The 22,100-nt window shown below is 41.7% G+C and overlaps 1 protein-coding gene across 6 annotated transcripts in view; it reads left to right on the plus strand.

The window, feature by feature from the left end:
- PALM2AKAP2 (PALM2 and AKAP2 fusion) overlaps nt 1-22,100 on the plus strand; it is a 467,268-nt gene that overhangs the window by 441,353 nt on the left and 3,815 nt on the right. For 4 of the 6 annotated variants that reach the window (XM_038770160.1, XM_038770164.1, XM_038770161.1 and 1 more), the window contains 2 exons: nt 9,840-10,018; nt 14,777-14,815. The exons of 1 other annotated variant lie outside the window; for it this stretch is intronic. In XM_038770160.1, the coding sequence (XP_038626088.1) occupies nt 9,840-10,018; nt 14,777-14,815 (218 nt within the window). The remainder of the gene's footprint in view (nt 1-9,839; nt 10,019-14,776; nt 14,816-22,100) is intronic. One more of the 6 variants, XM_038770162.1, reaches the window with a different exon arrangement.

Here is a 22,100-nt window from a genome sequence, read left to right on the forward strand (position 1 = left end):
AAGGAAAGTGAAAAATCAAAATGCAATGAATTAAATATTTACTACGTGATGGACACTGTCAAAATGACTATAAAAAAAATAAACATATAAAATCAGTGAAGCAGGTTTCCCCCCATTTTATTCTTCCCATTTGGAAGGCATGGAACAAGTTTTAATATAGCCCTGTTGGCCCTAGAGAAAACAGGGACTGTTTTGCTTAGCAAAGTCCCTTACATAGTAAAACATGGAGTCCTAGAAGAACTGAGTACATTGTTAATTCTAAGCAGGAGTCAAAGAAGCCTTGCTCCAGCTGCCCCAGTCTGAACTATATACAGAACCATGTGTTCCCATTCAGTTCTTAACGTGACATTGTTGTTTTACATTTTGGCTGTGTTATTCTGAAAGTCATAAATTTCTACAAAGCAGGTTGAAATATGGGCAAGCGCTAGGGTCAGAAACAAACCCCGTAAATCCAGGATGGGTAAGAACTGCAGAGGTGAGAGTCAAACATACGTTAAATATGAGTCAGCGGTATAATGTCATTATCACAGTGCTGGTGTTTATTATTTCCTTGAGATATAGTGATCAGTGGCTTGGGGTCAAATTGTGGATACATATTGAATGATGGTCCTGGACTGGCATTATTTAATATTTTTATTAATGCTTGCATGGTGGAATTGAAAGTGTGTTCATAGTTAACCCAGTTCTCCCAGTGCTTTACTTGCTAGTAGAAAGTGAATAACTGTGGAAGGAACATTCAGTGCTTTAGGCAACAAGGGGACAGATGAACACACTGCAGCAATACATGCACTATAGAGCCCCATGGTCTGAAAGAGCAAGTGTTAGCAAGATGAGGTCTCCAGAGCTAGGAAATAGAGGATTCTCTTCCAACATACCTCAAAGTGTGTCTCTAAGGCCAATTTTGCCTGAGGAGACTTTACAAAGTGGAAATTTTCAGGTGAGAATCCCTTCGGAGTGGGAAGGGAAGTAAGATGGACGGGAAGAAGAAGGAAATAAGTCCTCTCTTTGCAGATAAATCATAGATGATAGAAATAGATTTCACAGTGACCTCCAGAGACCAGTGGTCCAGGTTGAAGTTCAGTTGGAATATGTACTGGTTTGGGAAATCATTGGCCAGGCTATTTTGTAGAAGAAGATCTAAGGACTGTAGTGGACTTCAAGTTGAATGTGAATCAGCAATTGAAAAAAACAATTTAGTGCTTCAGAGCAGGAGAGTGCTCTTTCTTCTTTGCTTGGCATTATCAGGCCCTCGTTTGAGGAAAAAAAAATTGCAGTATTTAAGTGCTCACCAACTGTAAAGCACTGTTCTAAGCGCTGGGGTAGGTAAAAGTTAGGAACAGTCCCTTTCCCACATGGGGCTAACGATCTAACTAGGAGGGAAAACATGTCCTGAATCCCCATTTTACAGTTAAGGAAACAGAGGCACAGAGAAGTTAAGTGACTTACCCAAGATCACACAGCAGACAAATGGTAGAACTCAGATTAGAACCCAGGTCTTCTGGCTCCCATGCCTGTGCTCTGCCCACTAGGTTCATTCATTCATTCAGTCATTTATTGAGCGCTTACTATGTGCAGAGCACTGTACTAAGCGCTTGGAAAGTACAATGTGGCTTAATGGAAAGAGCACGGGCTTAGGAGTCAGAGTCAGAGGTTGTGGGTTCTAATCCCTCCTCTGCCACTTGTCAGCTGTGTGACTTTGGGCAAGTCACTTAACTTCTCTGTGCCTCAGTTACCTCATCTGTTAAATGGGGATTAAGGCTCTGAGCCCCACATGGGACTACCTGATCACCTTGTAACCCCCACAGTGCTTAAAACAGTGCTTTGCACATAGTGCTTAAATGCCATTATTATTATTGTTACAATACAGCAATAAAAAGAGACAGTCCCTGCCCACAATGAGCTTACAGTCTAGGGGAGGGGAGACAGACATCAAAACAAGTAAACAGGAATCAATATAAATAAATAGAAATATAGATATATACATATATGCATAAGTGCTTTGGGGCGGGGGAAGGAGCAAAGAGAGCAAGTCGGTGACACAGAAGGGAGAGGGAGCTGAAGAAAAGGGGGCTTAGTCTAGGAAGGCCTCTAGGAGGAGGTGCACCTTCAGTAGGGCTTTGAAGCAGGGAAGAGTGATTGTTTGGCAGATTTGAGGAAGGAGGGCGTTCCAGGCCAGAGGTAGGATGTGGGCCAGGGGTCGGTGGCGAGACAGGCGAGATCGAGTCACAGTGAGAAGGTCACAATGCTTCCTTTATAAGGACATTTTGTTATCTTAAGGGCTCCCTGTTTTTAGGTGAATGGAGAAAAATTGATGAAGGTACAGAGAAGAATGACAAAAACCCTTCAAGCAAAAGGAATAGGACCTCTGAGAAGAAAGTAAAAGGTTGTGGGGTTGGGGAAAATAAAGCCAAGAGGTAATTTATTGTCTTCCCATATAGGAGGGAATATAAGAATATGCTAACCAATGGTCTCCATTGCCAGAGAAGATAGGAAGAGAGGAAATGAAATTATGATTTGTTCACTGATATTTTGAATAATGATTGTGAATGACAATACTCTTAACAGTAGCAGTGATAAACTAGTACAGCCTGTCAAGGGTAGTTGTGAAATCTCCATCCTTTGAGACATTTATTTAGGTGTAGTCTTGACTGGAGACAGAGACCTGGATTTGAGGTCTGTCCTGGCCCTATGGTTCTATAATTTAGTGAAATCACACCATTAATCTTCCCAATGTCTCTTTTAGAGAAAGGTAGTGGCAGACTACAGCATTCATCCTCAAATCACTGGTGATTTAAGATGTAAACTCCTCATTTCAAATGGCTTCCCATGAAGTAAGTACAAAACACTCTCCCCGCAACCAGGAGGTAGATATGGTACTCTTGACAAGCCATTTCCAGCCTTAATTTGTAGTTCTCCTAAACTACTACTTCTATATCCCCTCTTCCCCATTCATATCCACTTTCTCCCAATATTGCTCTTCTGTTTCTCATCAAAATTCTAACTCAAACTGATCCCAAACCTTAGGTTTTAAGCAACTATCACATCTCCTGAAATGGTACCACTATGTTTTCTTTGTTTCTGTGAGTGGATGCCATCTGCTGGAATTGTTCTTTGAATTGATTATTTCTTCACTACTGGCCCTGCTGTTAACCCCATAGTCCAGTAGGGCTCAGCCACACGAAAAGAAAGATATATGTTCACAAATGACAAAGAAGAACCGTATCAGAGGATCTAATTATGTCGAGAATGCTCAAGTCTAATCCAAACCAGGCACGGGATACACATGTTCCAGGGTAAATCCCAAACAGGATGTGACTGATGCAAAGCAGCAGTAATTGTTGGCTATCTCCCCACCCCCCAGTGGCTTGCTATTTATGACTCTCTGATCTTCACAAATATGCTATTGCTCCACAGGGGAAGAAATTAGAGCTTCAGCTCCTTTATGTTAATACACAAATCAAGTACATCTCTGTATTTCATCTTTATCCTATTCCGAGAAGTCAGACATGAGAGCCTTGAAGGTGAACTGCAAGGAATTTACAAAACTAGTATGAGAGGATGTGTGTGGATGAAGTTTGTTTTTCATTTCTATATATCATTTGAGGTTTTTGTTTTTAAAGTGTCCTCCGCTGGTCTCTAGGCTTGAACATTTAATCTCTTCATTTCCTGTCTTTCCTTCCTTTAGATATATCAAATAGCCTCCCTCCTGTCCTCTGTCTTTTGTGCAAGTACACCCATATACACACACACACACACACACACACACACACACACACACACACACACAAAATTTGTTAAAGGCTAGAAAAAATGAACAGAAATATGGAAGGTTATCTATTGGTGAGATTACAAATGCATATTTATTAGTGTAAGCCCTGTACACTTTCAATGGTATTGTTTGTCGTTAAAAGGCGTTAGCCTGTTCCTGGACCACAAGCTGTGCCAGAAAAAGGGCAACAGCTGATGTGACTCTAAGCTCATTGTGGGCAGAGAATGTTGTACTGTTCTCTTTCAAACACTTAGTACAGTGCTCTGCACACGGTAAGTGCTCAATAAATACCATCGATCGATTGATATAACTCGTATTTATTCCAGTACTTAGAAGTGGCTTGCTATATTCTGTTCACATACTTAGCGCTTAGAACAGTGCTTGGCATATAGTAAGCGCTTAACAAATACCATTATTATTATTAGTTGCTATTGTTATTATTATTACATACAGTTGTTAAAATTGGATTCCGGGGAGTGGCAGAAGTAGGGCATGAGAGGCACTGGTAAGGTTTTTAATGGAAAAACATCCAAATTCCAGCATTTCATTGCAAGTATTTTTGCATTTTCAATCATGGGAAAGGGAAAGTAGAGGGTATGCCTGTAAATTGGGTTAGGTTTAATGAAAGTGGATGGTTGACAATAAAACCAGTTTTTTCTTTTCAGTTGAAATGCACTTGGGCAATAGCTCTCATTCCAGGAAATGAAGTTAAAGGTCATCTCAAAATATGCCCCAGAGTGAGGTTGATTTCATTTCTTCGGCAGTCCTGGGAGACTAATTTCCGATTCATAAGCACTGAGAGAAGTCTTCCATTAAGAAACATTTAGTCAGGGCTAGAACCTGGACACTGACAGATCTCCTACTGAGCTTAACAGAACTTTAGTCTGAGTACGGGCCAAACGATCGGGCCCAAAGTGTTATTTCATGTCTTTTGATTTAAGAGACACTGCAGAATAAATGCAGAATTAGAAGCAGTATGGCCTAGTAGAAAGAGTGTGGGCCTGGGGATTAGAGGGCCTGGGTTCTAAATGGAGAAGTTGAGTGACTTGCCCAATGTCACACAGCAGACCAGTGGTGGAGCTGGGATTAGAACCCAGGTCCTTTTGATTTCCAGGCCCAGGCTCTGTCCACTAGGCCACGCTGCAGCTCCGGAAGGGGGAGGGGTGCACCAGAGGCGGGCAAGTCAAATGGGAGGCGTTGTAAGAAGCCTCTCTTGGGCGGAGAGAAGACTACAGTTTGGAAGGGAGTGGGTGAAGAGAGCTGGTGGAAAGACTAATGGTTAGGAGTTTCTGCTTGATGCAGAGGTAAACAGGTAGCCATTGGAGGGTTTTTTTGTTGTTTCAAGGTATTAAACTTACTATGTGCCAGGCACTGTACTAAGCACTGGGGTAGGTACAAGCTAATGAGGTTGGACAGAGTCCGTGTCACACATGGGGCTCACAGTCTTAATCCCCATTTTACAGATGAGGAAACTGAGTCACAGTGAAGTTAAGTGACTTTCTCAATCAGCATGTCAGTCCCATTTGTATTTTAGCTTAACTTGCTCAGTTAATCATCCTGACCTCTTTTGGGATCTTTATTTCCTCTCACCAGATCCTTGTTTTCCTCTAACTCAGCCTTCCATTTGGCCAACTCTATTGTACTGTCCTAAGCACCTCGTGCAGTGCTCTGCACACAGTAAGCTCTTAATAAATACCATTGATTGAGGAGCCACTTAATTTGTGAATGAGTTCTAAACTGGGGGATAGAAGAGGAGGGTTGACTGAGTGACCTTGTATAGGAAGCACTGGTGAACAGGCATAACATTGTAATTAAATACACTACAGGAATGTATGAAAGCACAGCATAGAAGTCTTGATCTGTAAAAATTCTGGACATTTACCCTCCCAATCTTGAGACCAGAGGCTCCACTCTGATTCTAGAGATGCCAGTCAAAATCCAGAGAGGAAGCAACAGCTCCCACACAGGCACAATATCAAAACTTCTTATTCATTCTATTTATTGAGCGCTTACTGTGTGCAGAGCACTGTTCTAAGCGCTTGGAAGGTACAATTCGGCAACAAGTAAGGATAATCCCTACCCAACAGGCTCACAGTCTAGAAGAATAATTGTGGTATTTGTTAAGAGCTTATCTTGGGCCAGGCACTGTACGAAGCACTGGAGTGAATACAAGCAAATTCGATTGGGCACAGTCCCTGTCTGAAATGGGATTCACAGTCTCAAACCCCATTTTACAGATGGGGGAACTGAGGCACAGAGAAGTGAAGTGACTTGTCTAAGGTCACACAGCAGACAAATGGCAGATCCAGGATTAGAACCCGCGAGCTTCTGACTCCCAGACCCGTGCTCTATCCACTGAGCCATGCTGCTTCTGCTGCTTATAAAGTCCACGTGAAGGTTGGTCTAGATGTATCACATTTTAAAGTAGTGAAGTGTCATTTTAAACCTGGTAATGATACACTGATTGCACAGCACATCCTAAAGAGGTACTATTTAATTACTGAGGGCAATTTACTGGTATTTTCCACAGGGAGTTTTTAAAAGATTGAGTTGCTTTGATAAAAGGAATGCAGCATAAATAAGAACTCAGGGTCATGTCCTCTGCTTTTTTTAGCAAGTTTTAATATACCTAGACTTCTTAAGTAGGTAGCCAAGAACAAGCAATCGAGTTGCTTTTTAACAGTGTATTTTGCTGGTACCTTAGGAATCTGGTAAATTACATAACTGTCAGTTAAAAAAAAATACTGTACAGTGCTTAGGTGTTTTTGTTCCATCCTTTTTCTCTAGTTGTTTGTATCCCCTTCCTCCTCCAGCAGGTATCTTGTTTCTTGCTTGCTTTTTGTCTTGTATTTTTAATTTCTATTCAGTCAGTAAGTTGTATTTATTGAGTGTTTACTGTGTGCAGAACACTGTACTAAGTGCTTGGCAGAGTATGATATCTTATTTCCTGTCTCCAGAGCCATTCCTTGCAACCTCTCTTGATGCCTTGATTCAATGCTCCTATATGGTACTCTCCCAAGTCCTTAGTACAGAGCACACAGTAAGTGCTCAATAAATACAATTGATTGATTCTGTCAGCTTATTTGAGCTAGGTCCAAAAAATCAAATTTCATCTTTTTTTGGGAGGATTGTATCCACCCTCATTTCAGTTTTTGACATCCATCCTAATGCTTTATGAATGTGCCATCTTATACCCATAGTATCTCTACATGATAACTTGCCCTCTAGAGAACCTTTCTTCCATGAATTTATCCAAACCCTTCTTGAACCTACTGATATTTTCAGCCTGCACAATGTCCTGCCAACTTCAATCATGTCCTCTCTCAACCTTTGTCTTTCCTGACTGGAGTCCCAAAGTTTTCAGTGTATCTACTATAGAAGCTGATCTATCCATTTAATCATCTCATCATTGAGGGGTTATTATTATTATTATTGTTCCCAGCAATTTGGAAGGGTGTATTTGCTCTGCAATTGTTTGCCTATGTTTTTCACAGTTCTAGTATTCTGGCAGCCCTGAAAAGCTAACCTTTCCAGTCAAACTATGGGAGAATTGAGCTCAATGTATATTAATGTAAGGTGAATAATAATCAGTCTGGTAATACAAAGACTAAATATTGTGGTCAGAACTGTTTAGTCATCATCTTGTACATAATATGAAAAAAATAGCTTGATGCCTTTTGGAATGAGGACTGAAAAACTAACATTTGTTTTGTGATCTGAATGTATTTATGGGAAAGTTAGGTATGAAGAGGAAAATAGTTTTCAAAGAGTGCTTTTTATCGAATTACTGAACTAACTTGCCAGTGGGCTTATTGAGATTATAAAGGAGGTTTGGGGATTTATTAGCCCAATGTGTCTTCTTATCCTGGGTAGCACTGTACACTATGACCAGACAAAAATAAAGGTGCAAGACACTTTTGGATCCAGAATGTAGGTGTCCTTGTGCACTGTCACGCCACTCTGCCTGTTCTTCAGCCTGGCTGCTGCAGGGAGCAGGTTCTAGAGGACTGCACTTTTTTGCCCTAGTAATGTGGGCCCTGACCTGTCCACACATACAAGTACCGAAATCAGCCTTACTGGGCACTAAAAAAACAGTAGCCACTGCCAGTTTCTATGTTCACCTACTCTGATAGCATCATTGCCTTTCTTTCATTTTGTAAATGAAGCGGATGAGCAAGAGGGTCGACTTGGGGCCAGATATTGGGAGGAAGGGGTGATTGTTTTTTGAAAGGCTTTTAAGCAATTTCTGTGAAGAAATATGGCTTTGTCATTAATCTCAAGACTCTGATTGGGCGCAGACAAAACTCAGAAAATGCAGTGCTTAAGCAGATATTTCCTCCCCTCATAATTAGAAATTTCCAAATGGCAAAATCCCCATCTCAAAACTACTTGAAGCCGGCTGTCATAAATAAATGATTGATGGGCTGTTTCAGAGCATTTTAAAAGGGTTAGAGTGAAACCCAATTTTCCTAAGAATGTGAATTTTTAGTCAGAGTGTGACAACTCTTTCACAACCTAAAGGACAACCAAAAGAGGGGAACCAAGGAATGGTAGAGAATGGAATGTACCTTCAGTGGTTGTCAGTGAATTTTGAGAGTTTGGATACCTGGGGTCAACTGAATGTAGACAGATTATGTTGTTTTTACCATGCTTTGGGGAAGGTAAATGGGCATTTCATATGTGTCACCCAGAATTGTGATGAGGTGGAACTTTAACAATGAGCAGAAAATAGACAACCAAGGCCACCTAAGGGATGTCTACACATCTAAACTAAGGCTATAAAGGTTCTTCCTAAGATTTTTTTTTCCAAAGAAAAAGCTATCTTTCTTGGCTGGACTGAGTTTAAGACCTGCCTGAAGGCAGAGAGGTGAATCCCTCAAGATCTTGTCTAGCTCTAGAATTCTCTTTCATCAGTGATTACTTCTAGCTTTTTAGTGTAAACTATCTGTTGTATCATAATGGTATTTGTTAAGCACTTACCGTGTTTCAAATGCTGTTCTAAGTGCTGGAGTAGATTCAAGTTAATTACCCCTCTTGGGGCTCACAGAGGAAGCAAGAGGGAGGACAGGTATCTAATCCTCATTTTGCAGATGAAGAAGCTGAGGCACAGAGCTGTTAAGAGAGTTGTCCAAGGTCACACAGCAGACAGTTGGCAGAGCTGGGATTAGAACCGACATCCTCTTTTGCCCAGGCCCTGGCTCTTTCCATTAGGCTACACTGCTCCTCTGTTGCTTTGTAGTCAACCTTTTTTCCTTGCTGTTTGCCTGACCTCTGGTGGACACTTCCAGGAGGATTTCTTTCATTTGTGGTTGTGTCAAGGGGCTCCCAAGTGCTCCCAAGAGTAGTAGTATTAGTATTTGAGTGACCACTGGATGCAGTACACTGCCCTAAGAGCTAGGAAGGTACATGTTTCCTGCCCACAGGGAGCTTACACTCCAATGGGTAGTGTCTTTCCATGTCTCAGGTAAGATTTAGGAATCTAAATCTGTGGCCCAGAGATCCACTGGAGGTGTATCTCTTTGTTGCCAATGCTGAACATGGAACGTAATACAGCTTGAGGAAGCTGAGAATGGAAAATTAGGGGAAAGGCAAGGTGCATTTCATCCCACACAGAGTTCACCTGGGGCAAATAGAGGCCTGCCCTGAATTCAGTTTCTCACATTTCCCCTATCTCAGTCATGCTTCTAAAGCAGTAAAGTTGGACACAGGTGCTTAATCATCACATAGGGAACCAGCAACAATGGGAACTATTTGTGGAATATTCACTTTTGATAGCCACATGTATTTGTCTCTCCCTATATTTGCTGAAGTGTAAGGGACTATTAAGGTAGCTGTATGGTTTCTTAGATAGATTTTTACTTTTGAAGATGTTCATGGATGGGTTGGATTCAGACCTCCTAAACGGTTCATTTTCTGTGTCTAGTAAAATTAGCTACCTTTAAATATTTCCCTGAATCAAGGCTGTACCAGTCTTTGTGTCAGGGTTTTCTTTCACATATTCTCTCTCCACTCTGCAAAGTGCTCTCAAGCTGACCAGCTTAGAAGGGGTCTTCTCTTCCTGTTGTTTCAGGGAAAATAGAGAAAGTCAGACCTCCTCCATCCCCCACCACAGAAGGTCCCAGCTCACAGCCTGATTTACTGCTTGAAGAGGCTGCCGGATCCCAGCGGCCCAAGAATCTGATGCAGACCCTCATGGAAGATTATGAGACACACAAAACTAAAAGGCGCGAAAGAATGGATGATAGCAGTGTAAGTTTTTCCTTTCCTTTCACTTCTCCAAGGCTAACACCCAGTGCCGTTTTATATACAGTATAGTGTGAGAGATGTAGCCAAGGTAGCCCAGCTTGGGTCCTGGTCCAGTTTTAAGGTCCCAAAGGTGACTTGAACAGATCTGATTTTGAATGATAACTTGGTTTTTGGGGGGTGGGGGTGGCAGTGGGGATTTGGGGTTTTTTGTTTTTTTTCTTTTTTTAAAAAAAACCCAAAAACAATTGCAGCCAAAAAATCAAGGGCTGCAGGATGTGTGCCCATTTTAAATCCGCTGCAGTGCCAGACCCGGGCCAACACTAGTTGGACAGACAGCCATAAACTGGTTTTAGGTGTTTTGTGCGGTCAGAGGTAGAGAGAGAACAGGAAGGAGAAAGAAATGTGAATCCTGAGGTTACCAGGAACTTCTGATTCTGCTTCTGATGACTCGTTGACTTTCTTCAGGCCTTGTTGCTTCTCAGATGGGAGCGTTAATGGCAGTTGCCATTAAAGTCATAGAAAGTAAAGGATTAGAGTGGTTCATACTTGGAAGAAGAGCAACATTCAGTACTGCAAGTGAGCTAGCATGCTACAGTCTTTGATCCTGGTAGAAAAGAGTTATTAAAGATGAAAAACCACCAACTATATATGGAAGCTTGGGATTAGCATTTAATACCATAATTAATATTTGTGACTATCTGACTTGACCACGTCCCTGGCATCTAGTTGGAGGCGCGTACTTTTGCGACTGGGTTCAGATCAATAAATTCACAGCTGGTTTGTTCAGCGCATATGGGATGGATATAGATATTTCACCCCCAAAAAACAAGGAACACAAGTGTCATCAGAGGAACTGGGGGAAAAATCTTGTTGCTATATCGTTTCCCAGACTTCTGTCCATTATTACAAATATTTTTGAGATAATTGGTCTCAGTAGTTTGGCTTAATTTCACTGTAGTCCATTGCTGTTGGTTGCCTATTTATTGAAATTAGTGAGGCTTTGAATCTTTGTAAATTGATTCAGATGCCCCCAGCTCTGTGAAATGAGTTTCTTGCTTTATCAATCATCAGTAAGGGTTTCTCTGTTTTTCTTTGTTACTGGACCTTTCCTGCATGAGAACGCCTTTGACCAGATTCTTTATTCAACTGGAGTCTAGCTCCACCTTACATGAATTACCCAAATGATAGGACTCAAAGGGAAGTATCCAGGGCATTGATGAACCAATAGGATCTTTTTGCCTTAGAGAACCAGAGCTCCTGAGAAACTGTTAGTACAGTTTTTTTGGAAGTTGTAACCACTTCAGAGCCAATTTCTAGTAGTTACCTATTTCCCCTTATTTTTAAGCAGGGGTAACCAGGTGTCACTTTTTTATGGGGTGCAATAATGAATTCATTCATTGTTCCTTGTGCAGTGTGAAAATTCATCAATTATGTCACAGATATGGATTGTGTACCTTTCTATGTGGAAATGCGCATGTTGGGGTTATGTTCCTGACAAACTCTGGCTTGAGGAAAACTCCCTCTATAGTAGAAACAGAGAAGCAGCATGGCCTAGTGGATAGAGCACTGGCTCCTAGTCCTGGCTCCACCACTTATCTGCTGTGTGACCTCAGGCAAATCACTTAGCTTCTCTGTGCCTGTTACCTCATCTGTAAAATGAGGATTAAGACTGTGAGCCACTTGTGGGACAGGGACTGTGTCCAACCTGATTAGCTTGTATCTACCCCAGCGCTTAGAACAGTGCTTGACACATAGTAAACACTTAACAAATATTATTATTATTATTATTAGGGACACAACCCACCAGCTTGTACACAACCCACTTCTTTTGACATTCCATTCTGTCCATGGAGAAGCAAAGTATTACAAGAACATTCCCAAATCTCCTAACAGCACTCTATCGAAAATGCTCAGCGAATATCCATGCTGTGGAAGAATTGAATGTATGCACAATGGGGCAGTCACCACTAGTAACAAATTCTCAGTCTTGGCTGTCCCTGCAGCTTTTTGGCACTAAAGCTGTTGAGGCTGCCAGCTAATTAGCACCAACTGTGTTCTGCTTTCACCTCTGATGTAAATGAACTCATCTGGAAGTTGCTTGCTTTAATTTGCACTCTTCCCACCGCCATCCCAATTAAATGTTGACCCTTTCCAAAGGCCAGATAGATTTTCTTTCTTCCCTTTGCCTTTATGCTCAGTAGACAAATGCTATGGAGTATGACAAAGAAGTAGGCCCTTCCAGAAGATTCTTGAGCCCTCCTTCCCACCAGCTTCACCTTAAACTGAATTAGAGATCAAACACTTGTACTGAGTTTGGCATAGAGTTTAAGTGATGCTATTGGCAAAACAAAACTCACTCTCTCCCTGCGCATTCTGTTGTAATTGCTAAACCCAGGTGACTGAAAATGCTCTCCAGTGACTTAAAATCTAGCACATGATCAACAGGGTGGAAGTAAGCTATCATTTTGAAGATCCAACCAGGACTAATAGAGGTCAGCTTGCCCCAGAATTGAGCAGACAAATTGGACTATTCAAGTGATTAGTGGCCTTTTGCTGACTGAAATGGCAGCATACATCAAACAGTCCAGCATACTGAATAAGTCTTCGTCAAGTCTGTCTGGTCTCTGGCTTCTTTTTATCCATTGTCACGACGTAGACTCATGGTAATGGAAGGACACTGGGGCTGTCTGGTTTGGCTGTGCATTTTCTGTCCCCCCAAGAGGGGAGACTGAATCAGCCATTTCTAGGCCCAAGCTTCACTCCATCAGCAGAAAATATTGTTTCCCTGATTAACCTTTCCTGGTGGAAAGAATTCCATCCATTTTCAGAAATCATTACAAGTTCTCAATAGGAGTGCTCCTCTCTTTCCCCCCCTTTAGTGATCTGTTTTTCACCCTCCAGGAATGAGTTCAGAGGTTTTACTTAGCCATTCACCATCATTGACTAGCACTTTAATAGTGATGTCGGTCACCTTTCTTTCCATGTTCCTCACAGTAGAGAGAAAGTTGATTTTTAAAATGCCGATTCAGGAATTTGTTGACAGTAGCATTCTTGATGGCTGGTGAAGGGGAGTGGGAAGCACTACCTGATAGTACTAATTGAAGAAGTTGGTTCGGTCCCCCTAAGGAAGCTTGCTTGCAGCAAAGAAATCTGCCAGTTTACTGTCTTGACTGTAAGCTCAAGCAGGGAGCATGTCTACCAACTGTCCCAAGTGCTTACTACAGTATTCCACACACTGTAAGTGCTCAATAAGTGTGACTGATTGACATGTTCGTTTTGTAGAACTAACAATTTGGATGATACTGAGACTTCTCCAATTCTGTAGGTAGACAGAATCCCTGTTTTCAAGGAGTGTACGGTCTAGCAAAAGTTTACAATCTAGCGGGATTGTTTTAGTCGTGGCATTGAAATAACCTGTTTTGTGTAATGGACATATTCCCAGTATTTTACTGACTTCACAGAGTTTTCTAATGTATATCCCTCTATGTTATGGAGGTTCTAGGGACTCTTTCAATCAGGAGCAAGCATAAGGTTCCACCCTGGGTGCCCTCCCATCCTATTAAACAGCCCAAAGTTAGTGTTGGGGAACTCATCTCTTTCCCTTTGAATTCTTTCTCATATAACTTTACCATGCAAACTTACTGCAGTAACTGAGTTTATTGGTGGTGTTTTAAAGAAAAAAAGCCCCGGTACAGGTAGGGGGTTTTGGTTTTAAGATCCATGGGAGACTTGCTTTTTCAGGCAACGGTGAAGGAGGAAAATGGGGACATGGAAGCCAGAAAGAATTGAGGAAATAAGGTTATCCCTTGAGAAGGCAAAGTCTACCCTTGATATTGCCATCAAAAGAGATAGTTATGGTCATTAGGAGTTGTGTGTGTGTGTGTGTGTGTGTGTGTGTATTTGTGTGCAGGAGGGAAGGTGGATGGGGCACTGAGGGGTTCAGGATGGGGAGGTTCTCCTGCAAGAAAATAATTTGCTGTAAAATAATGTACTCATTGATATTTCCCAAGCCTGCCCATTCTTTGATAGAATATATGTTGGGGGTCTAGAGTTCATTTTGTCCATTCAGAATGTCACTGTTGTTCTTTCCATAAGTCTTTTGTTAGCAGTCAGACATTTGGTCTGAGTTTGAATGATGTGGTATCAACAAAAGAATCCCCATTTCAAACCAGCCCTCTGACAAGAAATCCTCATGGAAAGAAAGCAGCATGTAATGTGACTCATCCACGGTAGCCTCTAGCCACTTTGGTAACTTGAGGCCTTCCAGTGATGCTTTTCTCTCTGGTCACGTGGTGCAAGTAAATGTATATCTGATGTTTTTTGTTTTCCTCTCCTGTTGTAGGAGTCCTGAGCTGATCCCAAATGGGGGCTTATTTTGACCTATTCATTGCTTGTCCACACTAGAAGCTGACAGTTCCAGGTCATGCATACTGTGCATTCAAATGGAATCCTACTGATTTTGCTTTGCTTCTTTCAAAGCAAATTACACTGTGCATTTGGGGAAAGAGGATCCATCCAAAGGAGAAGTTACTTGGCCTCAAGAACATCCAAAGCCTTAGTTGTTGCCAACCACCCTTGGTGCCTTTTACGGAGTACAAAAATTATGCAGGAAACTGGCCGGCTGTATACACAGTGTTTGAAACTACTTTTAAAAACCATTCTCAAACATCATGGGGCTGTATTTGTTCTCATATGAAGGTGTTTTTTGACTCTGAGAAGTCTGTGCCATGTACTAATGCTGGTCTTTTCCTTCTCTACCAGTACACCTGTAAATTACTGTCTAACAAGGTTACTTCTGAGGTACTTTTCAACTTGCTTGTCTTTGTTCCTCTTGCATGGTTACTCAAAGTGCATGCAACTGTGGCTTGCATTCTCATGCTGAATGTTGGGGCTACACTCAGTTCAGACTGAACGGGAGGAAAAATAGTTCATCTGTAATTTTTTTCCTTCCCTTCAGTGGAGTCTAGTAATATCTGGAGAGGATTGCTGTGCTGTGTTTGACAGGTTCAAAATCTGTGGTGCTGTGCAATGGAGTTTTTGAATATGTGCCTTAGTCTTCCCAATACTGTGTATTTGTATCCTGCCAAAAAAGAATACATATGCATGAGCTGGGTGAGCTTATCGAGTTTAATGAAGGTGTTAGTGGCTCTCTGCGTCACCAAGCCTCCCCAGTGTTAAATGAAATACCCTTTGGCAGGCCCTGCTAATGCTAGACCCTAATGGAGGTCAAGTAGGCGGCTGTTTGAAGGAAATTCCTGAAGTCTCTCTCTCATGGTTGCGCCAAGTCCTAGCCAGCCTTTACTTTTCCTGGTAATGGCACAGCTCAAGTAAAGTGTGCTGGAGCATATAGCAAGCAGCACATGGTACTGTGGCAATGACAGCCAGGAAACGTGCCACTAAAACCATCCTACAAACACCTGAGTGGAGCTTGCCTTATTCTCTGAACACCCTTTTTAAAGCATAAAACCCCTTTAGAACCTTTTTTAAATTTTTTTTTAATTTTCTAGAATTGTTTCCCCCAGTATGGTATGGGGCTCCTTCTCTACCCTGATGAACTGAAGTGCACTGTTTGTAAAATCTCCAGGGTATACCATGCCTATTCCCCAGGTTTTGGGGGGTTTGTTTCGTTGTTCTTTCTTCCTTTGGTTGGAAGGTGGAGGCATTAATATCACCCACCTGCCAAGTCTCCAAATAGGCAGATTTAATTTTGAAAAGGATTTTCATTTTGCCCTAAATCTGCAAGGGACAATCTAACCCTCATAGCCACACAGGTAATTGCCTCACAAGCCCACATTGGTAGCCACCTGTCTGACAGAGGATTTTGACCATTTTCATCCCCACACCTGACGGTCTCCCTCTGGTGCAGATCCATTGACTAATTGCAGAATTCTGGACACACACACAAACCCCACCTCCACCCAACCCCCACCCCCAGGCACCAAGGCACTGACACTCCATGACAACAGCTGCCAATCAGATGGATTGTCAGGTCCATCAGAAAGACACATTTACTGGGGCAAAAATTGTTATATATATATAATTTCAAATCTTCAATACCTCTCAGCTAAACCTTATGACAAAAACAACCTGCAGAAAAACCTACTTCTGCTTGAAAATGAAGGCGTATATATTTGCATCATAAAAAAACATGTGGATCAGGGGTTTTTGTTCACATGAGGGTTGATTTTTGCCCCCATAGGCATGTCCAGTGACTGTACCAAAATACTGAATGCTTTGGAATTTCTTCAAATAGCACACCTCACTACACCAGAGAGTTCTGCTGAGAATCCTTCTAGGACTATATGAAATCAAGCTGTAGGAAACTGGTGTGGTGGATTTTTAGCCCTGAGATTTGTGGACTATGAAATAAGACTCTAAATGCTGTATTTCCCTTATGTCCGTGTATTTCAAGGGAATTCTGGAGCTACTTCAGTGAAAAGCTGGTTATTTGAATGACTTTAGGCCTGAGGTTTGTCCAGACTCTTGAAAAGTTTAGATGGCCAGAAAGAATTAAAAAAAAAATGGCAGCCAGTAAAATTGTTCTCAGCAATGTTTTCAATAGCATGGAGTACTCCAGTCAAAATTAAGATGGAGCTCTAGATATCCCCCCAAATGGCTGAGAACACAGTTGTTTCTCAAACAGAAAGCTTGTTTGATTATCTAAAGTTTTTTTTTTATTTTCTGAGCTATCCTCAGTTCAGGTAACTGGCCAGTGGAATGAACAATGTCTATATAATCAATCTTCCAGGATGTTCTCTAAATCCTGCCCACAGTGGTCTGAGTATTCCTATTAACCATCTTTTAATTCATATTTAACCAATTAGAAGTCCCCTTTATAAGGAGACTAGTTATTAAAGATGTGTTCCTATATGTTAAGGTTACCAAAAACCAAATATCTGAACATACTTCTAAAAGTTTTTCTTCATGTTACCACATCTACTTAAAAACATATTCAGGGCATATATGGAATGAAAGCCAATAATGAAAATCTCTCCATTCAAACCAAGCTTCTCTACATTAGTATCCATAGGGCCTGTACAGTCAATCAGGATATACTTTCTTTTCCAAGGCTCTTCATTTGGGGAATTGCATCTCTCTTGAATTCTAATTGGAGCTGTCCCAAGTGTGTCATTTGGAAATTTAGGCCCCCCAAAACTTGATGAATCAACTAACATGGTTAAGTTACGAAGTAACCATCCCTAAGCAAGGGGACCTAAGGAATCAGCCAGCCACTGGTATTTCTTGAGCACTTACTGTATTCAGAGCATTGTACTAAGCACTTTTTGGGGGGGTTTTGGTATTTGTTAAGTGCTTACCATGTGCCAAGCACTGTTCTAAACACCGGGGTACACAGAAGGTACAGGTTGTCCCACATGGCGCTCACAATCTTAATCCCCATTTTACAAGTGAGGCACAGAGAAGTTAAGTGACTTGCCCAAAGTCACACAGCTGATTATTGGTGGAGCTGGGGTTAGAACCCATGGCCTCTGATTCCCAAGCCCGTGCTCTTTCCACTAAGCCATGCTGCTTCTCTTACAAAGAATAGAGTTATAGACTTGCCCTCTAGGAACTTACATAGACCTACTTCACGGAGCTTGCAGTCTAAAGAAAGAGTTTACTGTGTTACTATTATAGAACTACTCTCTCCCATCATCCCACCCCAGCAAGCATGGATGGTGGGAGGGAGATTGAAGACCAGAAAGGAGGATTAGGAATGGTAGGGAAATGACAGAGTGCAATGCTCAGCGACAAGATCTGCCAACCCCTAAAATTGACCATCCTCAAGGTGGGCAGAAATTTGCCAGTGACCACCTACTGGGTGAGAATTAGATACTACATTCCTGAACAGAGGGTTGAAACCTCAACCCATTGTCACTTTCATATTGATATTTAGCTGGGGAGGGTGGGACAGACATCTGATGGGCCTTTTACTTGGCTAGCTTGTCATTTCACATTATCATGGTGCATGGGAAGCTTACAGTGGAGATTGCAGTCCCAAGGACTAAAAGATCAGCCCATTTAGAAGAGCTGTTGTTTCTTAACTGGTCAAATCTTGGGGAAAAAATAAAACACCAAAACCCCCCTTTTTTAACATTTGAAAGATTCTCCAGGAGATTTGATTCTCCTTTCAAAACTGCTTTTGAATTCATTTGTAGAAGTGACAAAACTGTCAGTCTTGCTTTTTCTCTTATCTCAGATATTTCTTTCCTTCAAAGCCAAGGCCAGCCCCTGAAGGAAAGAAAGAATAGCTATAATCCTTCACAGGAGCATATTATCTAGGGACGTACTTTGGAATCTGGTCTCAGAACTATTTGGGGTATTGTCACATAACTAAAGAGGATGCAAGTTAAAAGGGTTTTGGAATATCTATTTCACTTGCTGAGATTTATTTTAATGACAGTAGCCTATCTACCTTATCTGAAATTGGCATAAAAGGACAAAAATGAATTTTCAAGGTTTTTATCAGATTTCATTGCAATGTTATGTAGCCTAAAACCTAGTAAACTGATGTTCCAGGGCAACATTCCATAATTTCTATTAATTGGACACTTGGCCTGTGGAAACTACCCAATACCAAACCATTTTTAAGTATTTTGAAAAATGTAATTTAAAGTTTTCTCTTAATATTTTCCCCTCTTCACTTTTCAGTGATTACAGATCACTTTTGTTTGTTCCTGATATCGTGGTGGAAGAAATTCCAGTGTACTGAGACTGACAGAAAATTAACCAAGCTTAAAAAAAATCCAACCGGTAGTATTCTAATTGTTCAGGTTACTGACAGTCAGGGCCATCAGTTACATCAATACTAGAGTGTTGATGAGTATGAGAAGGGCTGTTGAAAATGGTGGCAGATTAATAGACTTCTTTTGGATGTGTCCACAATGTGTAGACTATTTTGAGGAATCACGTATTGCTTCTGTTAAATGTTACTGACAATTAAATGATAATAATAATAATAATGGCATATGTTAAATGCTTACCATGTGAAGTGGATACAAGCAAATCAGGTTGGATATGGTCCTTGTCCCATGTGGGACTCCCAGATCCCAATTTTACAGATGAGGTAACTGAGGCACAGAGAAGTGAAGTGACTTGCCCAACGTCACAAAGTAGACAAGTGGTGGAGCGGGATTAGAACCCATGACCTTCTGACTCCCAGGCCCATAACGTTTTGTCCCACTGATGAAGTTATTATTCATATCCCGTTAAACATGTGCTAAGAACCCCCTCCAATTTTCTAACCTTTTCAGGGGATTCCTAAGATCCCTGGTTCATAGCATCAAAAAAAGATTACTATAGGGACCTTGGGGTGAGTACTGTAGAGCTATAAATTGAGGAGCAGTATGGGAAGAACACGGGCCTAGGAGTCAGAGGACCTGGGTTTTAATCCCAGTTCTGCCACTTGTTTGTGGCAGTTGTCCCTTAACTTCCTTGTATCTCAGTTTCCTCATCTGTAAAATGGGCAATGAACACCTCTTTTTCCTCTCCCTCAAACTGTGAGCCCCATGTGGAACAGGGGCTATGTCCAACCTGATTATCTTTTATCATCATCATCATCATCAATCGTATTTATTGAGCGCTTACTGTGTGCAGAGCACTGTACTAAGCGCTTGGGAAGTACAAATTGGCAACATATAGAGACAGTCCCTACCCAACAGTGGGCTCACAGTCTAAAAGGGGGAGACAAAACCAAACATACTAACAAAATAAAATAAATAGAATAGATATGCACAAAAAAATAGAGTAATAAATATGTACATACATATATACAGGTGCTGTGGGGAAGGGAAGGAGGTAAGATGGGGGGGATGGAGAGGGGGACGAGGGGGAGAGGAAGGAAGGGGCTCAGTCTGGGAAGGCCTCCTGGAGGAGGTGAGCTCTCAGTAGGGCCTTGAAGAGCCTTGAAGGGAGTGCTCCAGTGCTTAATACAGTACTTGGCACATAGTAAACGCTTAACAAGTACCAATCAATCAATCAATCATATTTATTGAGCGCTTACTGTGTGCAGAGCCCTGTACTAAGCGCTTGGGAAGTACAAGTTGGCAACATGTAGAGACGGTCCCTACCCAACAGTGGGCTCACAGTCTAGAAGGGGGAGAATAACTATCATTATTGTTATCCTTAGTTACAGGAAGGAGAGCTTGGACCTGCATTCCTCCAGGCACACTGCCATCAGCACCTCCCTTCCCATCTTGAAGCAATCAGGTCTCAAACCATATTCCAGCATCTATTTGAGCATTTTTTTTAAATGTCCACAGAAAAATTATGGGTCATCTTACTTCAGAGGATTGTCAACATAGAGTGATTTTGTTTTCCTCCCAATCCATGTCACCCAAAATAAGAATATTTGGTTTTTTTTCCTTTCCTTTTTATGGAATTTGATCTGGATCCCTCTCACACACTGGCTTTCCTGTCTAGGCAGCCTGGAACCAATTTTCCAAATCCAGTGATGCCACTTGTTTGTTATGCTGTCTCCTCTACTCCAAGAGGTCTTCCCTGATTAAGCTCTCTTTTCTCCGACTCCCTCTCCCTTCTGTGTCATCTTTACACTTGGATCTGAGCCCTTTGAACACTTGGTATTCACCCCACTCTTAGCCCCACAGCCCTATCTACATATCCATTATGTTGATATACTCATGCGTGCATATATAATATATATTGTATGTAATTATATATATACTCCTCTAGACTGTAAGCTCCTTGTGGACAGGAAACTTGTCTACCAACATTATAGTGTTATACTCTCCCAAGTGGCTAGTACAGTGCTCTACAAACTGTTAGTGCCCAATAAATGCCATTGACTGATTGATTGATTACTCATTAGCTAATTGGGACCTCTCAGATTGAGAACATGTTTTTATTCGTTGGTGCCAGCACAGGGAGGCTCACTACATAGTGACATGCCACCTACATCTGTAGATTTATATGTCAAAGCGATTGAGACAGACTCTAATGGAAATGCCTATGCCGTTTTGCATTAAGCTTCTTATACTCTTTTTTAATACATCGATTGAATGTTTCTTCTGGTTTAGCTCATGTATTCATGCCTCAGTCCAGTTTTCTCAGCATTTCTTCTCATGGTCATTGGCAGATTTCACTGGTTTGAGGGCCTCAGTTCAGTATTGTGCCTTTCCTTTTCACTGCTGGTGACGTAGCCAAAGCAAATAGTCACCGCTCCCTGCCTTCCTCCTCTTCTCCTTTCCCAATCACCTTCTCAAACCCGCTCCTCCCCCGTTGGAAAGCAGCAACTTGTTTTTAGGAACCTTTCTCCTATCAGTATTTGCATGTGTTTTGACCGTTTCATGCTTTATAGCTGCAGAAAATAATTGATATAGTGTTGTCTTAAAAACGTGACTGGAGCTAACATCTGTGGAGCCAGGCACTGAGAATAACAAATGCAACAGTGCAACGAGAGACACTCTTTTCATGCATACGATTGTAATTGGGATGCTTAGACACGCACTGCCTTACTAGCCACATTCGTGGAAACTGATAAAATTCGCTGTTGGCAGTGATGTCATCGGACCTGAAGATTGGCACTAAGTAGTGAGCTAGAATATGTGGGCTGCTGAAAAAAAAAATCTGCTTTCTCATCCATTACTGTTTATCATCCAGAGTTCACCATCCCCAAATTTCCCCCAAATGAGAGCAATTTCTTTGGGATTCTATGATTCAGAGAGCAATTCAACCATTACATATTGTGGCAGTGTTGTCTGCCATAGTGGCATTCTCATATGTGGGCACGTGCACAAACCCAAACACTCTCACAAAGAAACTTTTTTTTATTCTCCCACCCAGGGGCGATTAACACCTTCTCCTTCCTCACCTTCTCCACTGAACCACAGCTCCAGTCTTGCCTACCATGTTAGTATATGATTTGAGTGATGACTCCAGAGCCAAAGCTGAATTGGCCAGACTCTTTGGGTTGCGTGCCTAGTACAGTGCTCTGCACACAGCGAGTGCTCAATGAATAGCATTGATTCATTGATTGTTGGCATGTTTTTTGCAATAAGACAGTTGAGAGGAGACAGACCTTTAACCCCCCCCCCCCAAAAAAAAAAACCACACACACCCCAAGTCTCTC

The sequence above is a fragment of the Tachyglossus aculeatus genome, chromosome X3 (genome assembly GCF_015852505.1).
Source record: "Tachyglossus aculeatus isolate mTacAcu1 chromosome X3, mTacAcu1.pri, whole genome shotgun sequence".
Lineage (NCBI taxonomy): Eukaryota > Metazoa > Chordata > Mammalia > Monotremata > Tachyglossidae > Tachyglossus > Tachyglossus aculeatus.